Raw genomic sequence first — 10,219 nt, 5'->3', positions numbered from 1 at the left:
CCCCTTCCCCAGGCGCCTGGGTTTGCGCAGCGGCGGAAATGGGCAGGGCGGAGCGAGCGCCGCGGCTAAAGCGAAGGCGGGGACCCTACCCATCCCTGGTCCCGTCGGCTCCTCCCACCCCGGGTCACGCCGTGACAGGGGCGGAAGCGGCGGCGGCGGCGGCGGCCGAGAGGAGGCTGGGGCTCGCGGCGCGGCTCCTGCCGTCCTGTGCGCGCGGCGCGCGGCTCCGGAGAGGCGCCCGCAGTCCAGGGCGGCGCGCGCCGCCTCGCTGGCTTTCAGAGGTGGGAGACTCCCCACTCCGGGGGCGTGCGTGGGGGCCGTGGCGAATTTCGGGTGACAGCGTTGCATAAAGCAGCTTCGTTGGGGTGCAAGCCCTCTCTCTCCCCCTGTGCAGCGCCCCTCGCCGTAGTGGGAGGTGGGCGGGTGCCCCAGGGACGGATACCTCCTACCCCGGATTAAAAGAGGGTGCGGGGTGGGTATCTGTCTGAAGAAGGGGGAATTCCCGGGCTCGGGTGTTGGGGCAGTGGGGTCGCCAGATTCGTCGCGATGTTGCCGGTCTCCTAACCCCCCTACAATGTTTCCTTTCTGTACAGCCGTGCCTTTTCCCCGAGACTCCCGGCACCTCTTCAGCGAAAAGGTGAGCTCCGGGGCACTTGCTTCTCCGACTTCGAAAAGCTTCCGAAAGCTTCTCGGAAAGCGAGGCGGCTGCAGCTGGCACCGGGAGTTGGGGGCTCCCTCCTGGGGACTGTCAGAGCCGCGGGAGAACCCCACGGTCCTGGAGTAGGAGCTCCCTCGCTGGTTCTTCCCGGCCGGTAGGGTGCGGCCCGGAGCCCGCACAGCCTTGCAGGTGTTGTAGTAATCCTCTGGCACAGCCTCCACGCATTGAGACTTGATGAGCATTGCCAGGTTGCTGGGGTAACTCCTCTGGGATTGGAGATCTGGAGGAGGGGTGGCCCGATTAGGGTAGCTGTTAGTCAACGGCCGGGCAGCTGACAGGTGAAAGAGGAAGGAAGAGGCCGACCCAGCTGTAGAAAGTTGGGGTTCAGTGATGTGGAAACCAGCCACATAGAGGCCCAGTCTTCCCTTGGGTGAGCCTGGAGGACTTCCCAGTCCACTCCAGTTGGGGAATCCTCCACACCACGTATACACACATAACTCAAGGCTTTGGCCAGTTTTGTTTTGTGTTTTTAAATCTATTTTAGTGGCAGAAAGGCGAGTGGGAGGGAAGGCTTCTTCAGGAGGTACATGAGAAAATTACCATCAATAATTAATTGTCTTGCAGGGAGAGTCAACAAAAGATATCTAGGCAATTGAGGATTTAATATTGAATCATTGAACTGCATGTTGAATATTGAATAATTCAATATTGAATTGTACTGGATCCCTATTTCTGAAGATTTGATTGGTGTGGGAGTAATAAGGTGCTAGTCCCCCTTAAGTGTCCCAAAGGAAAATTACTGTTTCTGTTGTCTCCGAAGAAGTTTCTAGTAGTTTGTCCTATTTTTAGAAGTTGTACTGACTCCACTATGAATTTGTATTTTAGATTGGTCCTTTTGATTCATATTTGTATGAATTCTGTGTGTTTCTTAAACATCTTTTTGAGGCCGGGTGCCGTGGCTCACGCCTGTAATCCCAGCATTTTGGGAGGCCGAGGTGGGCGATCAGTTGAGGTCAGGAGTACTTCAAGACCAGCCTGGCCAAGGTGGCAAAACCTGGTCTGTACTAAAAATACAAAAATTAGCCCGACGTGGTGGCACACACCTGTAATCCCAGCTACTCGGGAGGCTGAGGCAGAAGAATCGCGTGAACCTGGTGGGGTGGAGGCTGTAGTGAGCCGAGATGGCGCCACTGCAGTCCAGCCTGAGCCACGGAGGAAGACTCCGTCTCAAGAAAGAAAAAAAGAAAAAAACAAAACTTTTTGAATAAGCAGCTTGAGAAGAACCTAGGAATTATAATGAAATCTGCATATTGATATATCCACTTATATATTTACCAAAAAAACCCACTTTTTTCTTTTATCACATTAAAAGAAAACCAAAGCCAAATTTTAAATGCTTGAATTAAAAATTAGAAATATGTGTATAATGTTGAGCATGAAACCAATTGATTATATTTAGGTGTGCTTATTAATTTGAAAAATCAAAAAGGAAAACATTTTAATATACTGAAAAGCTTTTTCTTCATTTTAAGACCTAAGGACCCAGCAAGTGGAAATATATAAATTACGTTAAGTGTCAAAAATTCTTAGAATGGATTCATATAACCCTCAATTGTATAATTAAAGTTGAAAATATACTCTCATAAAAACCTTCAGATTTAATAATAGCTTTTATAACTCATGTTTTCATTTCCTTGTTAACTATTTCTTGAATTCTTTGTTGCATTAAGTACATATTTTCTAGTATTCAGTTAGATTTAAATGTTTGATGAAATTTCAGGAAACTATACTTTCTTTTGAGAATGCACACCTTCCCAGGTGACAGGGTCAAATGTTGCATGAACCTAGGCTGATTCATTTATGTTCCTAAACCCCACATTTGACTTCAGATATTTTTGCTATAATACTTACACATGCTATACATTTACAAATACTATATTATATATTTACATATACTATATTTGTGGTTCATGTGAATAATGTCAGGTATATTTTATATATAAATGTAGAGATTTGTATATTTACATATATAAGAATTCATATTTCTATGTGTCTATGGAGAAATTTGTTAGAGTGGATGGCCTGTTTAAAATAGAGTCCAAAAAGCCTTCTTTGGGTATAACAATTATAGGTAGATAGTATTTTCTTTTTTTGAGGCGGAGTCTCGCTCTGTCGCCCAGGCTGTAGTGCAGTGGTGCGATCTCAGCTCACTGCAAGCTCCGCCTCCCGGGTTCACACCATTCTGCAGCCTCAGCCTCCTGAGTACCTGGGACTACTGGTGCCCGCCACCATGCCCGGCTAATTTTTTTTTTTTTTTTTTTTGTATTTTTAGTAGAGATGGGGCTTCACCATGTTGGCCAGGATGGTCTTGATCTCCTGACCTCGTGATCCGCCTGCCTTGGCCTCCCAAAGTGCTGGGATTACAGGCATGAGCCACCGTGCTGGCCGGTAGATAGTACTTTTAACATTATTAGCATTTTCTCCAACAGTGTGATAGATGCTGTAGAACTAAATGGCAGTTTATTTAATGCTTAAAGGACTGTAATGCATTTCAGAACATGTAGGGATTATGTGTTCACAGCTAACATAATATTTATTGGTTCTGAAAAAGTGAAGATTAAGTCAAAGGAGTCTGGCTGCAGTGGCTCACACCTGTTATCCCAGCACTTCAGGAGGCCGAGGTGGGCGGATCACGAGGTCAGGAGATCGAGACCATCCTAACACAGTGAAACCCCGTCTCTACTAAAAAATACAAAAAAAATTAGGCCCATGGTCAGGGGCGCCTGTAGTCCCAGCTACTCGGGAGGCTGAGGCAGGAGAATGGCGTGAACCTGGGAGGTGGAGCTTGCAGTGAGCCGAGATCACGCCACTGCACTCCAGCCTGGGCAACAGAGCGAGACTCCGTCACCAAAAAAAAAAAAAAAAAAAAAAAGTCAAAGGAAAATTATCTGTAACATTGATGTCAAGATGTCCCAGAGTCAATGTAGATGGCAAAGTGAATTTTTCCGTAGGATGTTAATAATCCATGAAAAATACTCCTATAAGTGTTAATACAGCTCACAAATATGAAACAATAGGATTACAAGCTCCTTAAAGCTTTTCTCCAAGACTAAGATTATATATCTGGAATTTGTATTTCATGGTTCTACTTTTCCATTTTCAAATTCTTTATCCACAGTTATGTCCTATTTATTTTTCGTTTATCATTTTGTGTGTGCATGTGTAGTTAAATCCAGTGGATCAAGGAAGGAGATGAATGATAATTATAGATTCTATATGTTACTGAGTACTTATGCTAAGCATTTTTCATTCCTTATCTAATTTAATTGAAAAAAATTCTGTTAGCTCTTAATCTTTCATAGCTGCTACGCATTATTTCTCTTGTAGACTTTGGTTCTTAATATTTGTTTAACCATGCTGTTATTGGACTAGTTTGGGAAGTTTTTTCCAGTAGAATATACCAGTGCTTCTATCTAATTTAAATCTGTATATTCAGTAGTGACTAGTTGGTTTTCTTGATATTTATTTGTTGAGTTGTACTAAGAAGGAATGAATGGGTTTTCTTTTCTTTTCTTTTTTTTTTTTTGAGGTGGAGTCTTGTTCTGTTGCCCAGGCTGGAGCGCAGTGGTGCAATCTTGGCTCACTGCAACCTCCGCCTCCCTGGTTCAGGCAATTCTCCTGCTCCAGCCTCCTGAGTGGCTGGAAGTACAGGCACATGCCTCCACACCTGGCTCATTTTTGTATTTTTAGTACAGATGGGATTTCACAATGTTGGTCAGACTGGTCTCGAAATCCTGACCTCGTGATCCGCCTGCCTGGGCCGCCCAAAGTGCTGGGATTACAGGCGTGAACCACTGTGCCCGGCCATGAGTTTTCTTTTTGAAGTATAGTAAGAGATCAAAGTGCAGGAACTGCTAAGAAGACACGGTAAAATGGGGAGGAACATAGACAAAACTAGGTGGTTTTCCTCATTGAATTTTATAAACATAGTGTGATTTGTTTATTGGTCACACTACTTGCAGCTGAGGTGGGCGAATCGCTTCAGCCCAGGAGTTCCAGGCTAGCCTGGGCAACTTGGCGAGACGTCTCAAAAAAAAAAAAAAAAAAGAAAAAAAGAAAATTGTAACTTTGTATTCAGGCAATCTAATATACATTCTTACCTACTAAAGTGTGTAATAACTTGCTCCAGACTGTTAAAAATATTTGCAGGTGCTAATATTTAATGCTCTGATTTTTCTTTTGCAGATTATTTAATGTAATGGCAACCCCACGGGGGAGGACCAAGAAAAAAGCATCTTTTGATCATTCTCCGGATAGCCTTCCTTTGAGGAGCTCCGGTAGGCAGGTAGTGTTCGTTTATTCATTTAACAAGCCTTTTTTGAGCATGTAGAATTACTGATTGGGACTGGAGAATTAGAGTTGAAAAGACTACTCCAGTCCTCAAATTGCTTATATTCTAGTGGAGAAATTCTCAGCATGGTCATAACACAGTGTGATAACATGATAGAATATAGAAAATAGAAGCATTATCTGGCAGAGGGAACTGTAAGTATAAAAGTGTAGAGTGTGAATCAGCATGGGATGTTCAGAGAATCACGGCTGTGTGGTTGCTTCCAGAATGTGAGGCTGGGGCCAGATCATGGCTGGCTTGGATGTCATTCATAGGAATTTGGACTTCAGCTTGTAGTTGGTTGAGTGCTATTGGAGGGTTATGTATAGGGCTTTTTGGGTGGGGCTTTTATTCTTTTAAAAGAAAAAATTGAGCAATGTAATTCTTTCTCTATGATTTTTCTAGCTTTTTATTTAAATTACTGAGAGGGGGCTGGGCACGGTGGCTCATGCCTGTCCCAGGACTTTGGGAGGCCGAGGCGGGTGGATCACGAGGTCAGGAGATCAAGACCATCCTAGCTAACATGGTGAAACCCCGTCTCTACTAAATATACAAAAAATTAGCTGGGCGTGGTGGCAGGAGCCTGTAGTCCTAGCTACTCGGGAGGCTGAGGCAGGAGAATGGCATGAACCTGGGAGGCGGAGCTTGCACTGAGCAGAGATTGCGCCACTGCACTCCAGCTTGGGCGACAGAGCGAGACTCCATCTCAAAAAAAAAAACAAAAACAAAAAAACAAAAACTGAGAGGGTATAACTGCTCTAAATAAAGAAAGAAAAAAGAAGTCTCAATTTGGGGAATGACTTGTTTTTTTTTTTTTGACTCATGTCACTTTTTTTTTTCTTTTGAGACAATCTCCTCTGTCCCCCAGGCTGGAGTACAGCGACACAATCGTGTGTGCCCAATGCCTGGTTGATTTTGTTTGTATTTTTAGTAGAGACAGGGTCTCGGTATGTTGCCGAGGCTGGTCTTGGACTCCTGAGTTTAAGTGATCCACCTCAGCCAGCCAAAGTGCTGGGGATTACGGGCATGAGCCACCACACCCAGCTGATGTCACTTTTTTCTAAGAAAGACTCATATGAATTTAGTTATTTGCTTAGACATCTGTTGTTAAAATGCTAATTCTCTATCTCTAGCAAGTTAGTAAATTACTTGCACAGTGCAGTCACCAGGAAATTGCTGTATTGTCATCCCTAACCTACTGCCAGGATGTTTTTCACCTTCATGTTTAGAACTCAGATGTGATTTCAGTAGTGAACCTTCATCCTTAGTCATTTTGCCATCATCAGTGAAATTTTGACGTCAGCTGTGACTCCCTTAGGCGAAGAAGAAAGCAACAGAGACAACAGATGAGGATGAAGATGGTGGGTCAGAGAAGAAGTACAGGAAATGTGAAAAGGCTGGCTGTACGGCAACATGTCCTGTGTGCTTTGCAAGTGCTTCTGAAAGGTCTGTTTAGATGTGTGTCTTGACCTCCCATTTCTGCTTGTGAGAAGTTCTTTGTGGAAACATCATCCTTGAAGATAGTTTTCCCTAAGATAGATACAGATACTATAAGTCATCTAATCTAATAATAGAGACATTGCCCAGACATTTTGTGCACACCACACCCTTCTCAGGGCCCTCCCTATGTTAGCCATAGCCTACCGGGAGAGGCCACACCCATGTCAACTTTGCAACACGGTGTCCTCAAATCCAGCCAACCGTATCTACCTCTCCGAGGGTTGAGGGTGGGATGGCGTATGTCATGGGGAGACAGTAGAGAGAACTCATGAGCTCTCTGTAGACACCAGCATTTGTTTACTTTTCACCGTGCTTTTCTCTCTCATGTAATGTGCCGCCTCTTCCCATATGCACATAAGGGTCTCATAGAAACTACAGCTAACTGCAGCCTTGCCATTTTTATTGTGGGGTGACACAAGTATAACCTTTTTTTTTTTTTTCTTTTTTACTTCCAGAGGAAAATCTTTAATTAAGGGTTAAGGTTCAATAAAATCTAGAAAACAAATCCTATTTGTTTTTAAACACGAAGAGGGCCAGGCATGGTGGCGCGCGCCTGTAATCCCAGCACTTTGAGAGGCCAAAATGGCGGATCACTTGAGGTCAGGAGTTCGAGACCAGCCTGGCCAACATGGTGAAACCCTGTCTCTACTGAAAATACAGAAATTAGATGGGTGCAGTGGCAGACGCCTGTAATCCCAGCCACTTGGGAGGCTGAGACATGAGAATCGCTTGAACCCAGGAGGCAGAGGTTGCAGTGAGCCTGAGATTGTGCCACTGTACTCCAGCCTGGGAGACAGAGTGAGACTCCATCTCAAAATAAATAAATAAATAAAATAATAAAAATAAACACAAAGACGTGGCGGTGATCATGTTCATAGTGGCATGATTTTTCATTCTTTTGCTATATTATCAACTGTTTGCCAAGTTATCTTTGCCAGATTGCCTGCTTGATGTTCAAATTACAGCTGACCAGATTCCCTCGCTGTTCAGTACTGGGCCCCATGTTATTCTCTCTTGTCCACGTATGCAGCCAGCAGCAAGCACAGTAGCATCTGCCCTTATGTGTCATAAAACCCTATCGTTGCCCCAAGGAGTCTTCTTAAGACTGCTAAGCCCCAGGCAGCCAGCTAGCTTAGGTCCCATGGTCTAAGTCCCTGCATCCTCCCTGTGTGTTGTTATCTGCTAGTAATCCATTCCTGTTTCCCCTGTCATTAGGGAGCTAAGTGGAGATAGCGCAAAATGGGTTCATAGATGGTGCTTGCAAGATGGGTTTTTAAAAAATGGGAGGAGAAATGTTTATTCATTACCAAAGCTATATGTTTTTCACTATTTTCAGATGTGCCAAAAATGGCTACACCTCCCGATGGTATCACCTCTCCTGTGGGGAACATTTCTGTAATGAATGCTTTGACCATTACTACAGAAGGTATGTTCGCTAACTGTGTGAGATTTCCGTGGAGAAGGGGACCGTGGCAGGGGCAGTGTGTGTTGTCAGCTGATTAAAGCTTAGTCCCCAGGCTTACTGAATTATTCAGCTCTTTCAGCCGTGCCTGCGATGACTGTAACTTGGATAAGAACTTTGATGTTGTAGTTTGTGTGTGTGCATGTTTATGTGTGTGCACACTAAGGGATCAAAAAATACCTGCCATGAAATAGTTATTTTTTTATTTTTTTATTTTTTGAGGCAAAAGTCTTGCCCAGACTGCAGTGTAGAGACATAATTTCAGCTCACTGCAATCTCTGACTCCTGGGTTCTTTAGTAGAGACGGGGTCTCGCCTTGTTGGCCAGGCTGGTCTCAAACTCCTGGGCTCAAATGAACTGCCTCGGCCTCCCAAAGTGCTGGGGTTACAGGCGTGAGCCACTGCACGCAGCGAAATAGTTATTTCTTTAGTCTGAAAGTTCTGGAACGTCTAGGAGATGTTGATTCTATTTTATTGTTTTCAATGTCATTCATTTGTGCTCTAATTTTTTTTATCGTGTTTGCTTAGGTTTGATTTTTTCTTACTTAGTTTCGTAAGCTAGTAGCTGAAATTATTTATTTTTAGATCTTTCTTCTTTTCCAATAAATACATTTTTAAATGATATAAATTCCCCTGCAAGTAGGTTGTGATATTTCACAACTTTTGACAACTTTTATTTTGATTTAGTTCAAAATATTTTTTAATTTCTCTTGAGTTTTCCTTTTTAATCCATAGGTTATTTAGAAGTAAATTGTTTAATTTCCATATATTTGGGACACTTGCAACAGTTTTTCTGTTACTGCTTTCTAGTTTAGTTTAGTAATGGTCTGAGAATATACTTTGTATGATTTCTGCGTTTTAAATTTGTCAAAGTTTGCTTTATGGCCCATAATGCAGTGTATCTTGGTAAATGTCCCACATGCAGTGGAGACAAGTGTGTATTTTACCATAGTCACGTGGGTCTATCAGTGTCAGCTAAACCAAGTTGATTGGTAGTATAGTTCAGGTCATATATACACACACACACACACACACACGTACACACACACACACACATACATCTTTCTGATTTACTCCTACCTGATCTTTCAATTACTAAGAAAAGTGTCTTTAAGTCTGCAATTATAATTGTCTCTTAACATTTCCAACTATAATGCAGATACGTCTATTTTTCCTTTCAGTTCTATACATTTTTACCTCATGTATTTTTTTCTTGAGATGGAGTCTCGCTCTGTTGCCCAGGCTGGAGTGCAGTGGTGCTATCTTGACTCACCATAACTTCTACCTCCTGAGTTCAAGCCATTCTTATGCCTCAGCCTCTCAAGTAGCTGGGATTACAGGCATGTGGCACTGCACCTGGCTAGTTTTTGTATTGTTAGTAGGGACGGGATTTCATCATGTTGACATAGCTGGTCTCGAATTCCTGACCTTGGGTGATCTGCCTGCCTCAGCCTCCCAAAGTGCTGGGATTATAGGCTGGAGCCACCACTTCTGGCTGTCATGTATTTTTAAACTCTGTTGTTGACATTGTACTTCTAATTGTGGATTCTCTCAAAATTAACCCCTTTATGTAATATCCCTTGTCTTCTTATCCCTGATAATATTCATTATTCACATTAATGTGGCTGCCTCAGCTTTTTAAATGTTAGCATGATACACCTTTCTTTGTTTCTTTACTTTTTACCTTTCTGAGTCTTTGTATTTAAAGTTGTATTAAAAGTAAAGTTTCTTTTCTTTTGAGATAGGGTCTTGCTCTGTTGCCCAGGCTGGAGTGCAGTGGCGTGATCTTGGCTCACTGCAACCTATGCCTCCTGGGTTCAAGTGATTCTCGTGCCTCAGCCTCCCGAGTAGCTGGGATTACAGGTGTGCGCCACCATGCCCGGCTAATTTTTGTATTTTTATTGGAGACTGGATTTCCCCATGTTGGCCAGGCTGGTCTCAAAATCCTGGCCTCATGTGATCCTCCCACCTTGTCCTCCCAAAGTGCTGGGATTACAGGTGTGAGTCGCCATGCCCAGCCTAGAGGAGATTTCTCGTTTACACATGTAGTTTTTTTGTAATCCCACTGACAATCTGTCTTTTAATCTGTATGTTTATGCTATTCATGTTTTAAGTGATTGTTGATATAACTGGATTAAAATATCTTACTAGCTGTTTTCCATATGGTGCATTTTATTCTTTTTCCCCTTGCTCTGCGTTCTCTGATTTTT

General features: G+C 43.3%; 1 protein-coding gene across 1 annotated transcript in view; it reads left to right on the top strand.

The window, feature by feature from the left end:
• Positions 1 to 103: 103 nt before the first annotated feature.
• KDM1B (lysine demethylase 1B) overlaps positions 104 to 10,219 on the top strand; it is a 68,746-nt gene continuing 58,630 nt past the window's right edge. The window contains exons 1-5 of the mRNA XM_023209781.1: positions 104 to 281; positions 594 to 637; positions 4,904 to 5,003; positions 6,367 to 6,494; positions 7,885 to 7,974. Coding sequence (XP_023065549.1) covers positions 4,917 to 5,003; positions 6,367 to 6,494; positions 7,885 to 7,974 — 305 coding nt within the window. The 5' untranslated portion in view covers positions 104 to 281; positions 594 to 637; positions 4,904 to 4,916. The remainder of the gene's footprint in view (positions 282 to 593; positions 638 to 4,903; positions 5,004 to 6,366; positions 6,495 to 7,884; positions 7,975 to 10,219) is intronic.

The sequence above is a fragment of the Piliocolobus tephrosceles genome, chromosome 5 (assembly GCF_002776525.5).
Source record: "Piliocolobus tephrosceles isolate RC106 chromosome 5, ASM277652v3, whole genome shotgun sequence".
Taxonomy (NCBI): Eukaryota; Metazoa; Chordata; class Mammalia; order Primates; family Cercopithecidae; genus Piliocolobus; species Piliocolobus tephrosceles.
This window is presented reverse-complemented; position numbering and strand designations above follow the sequence as displayed.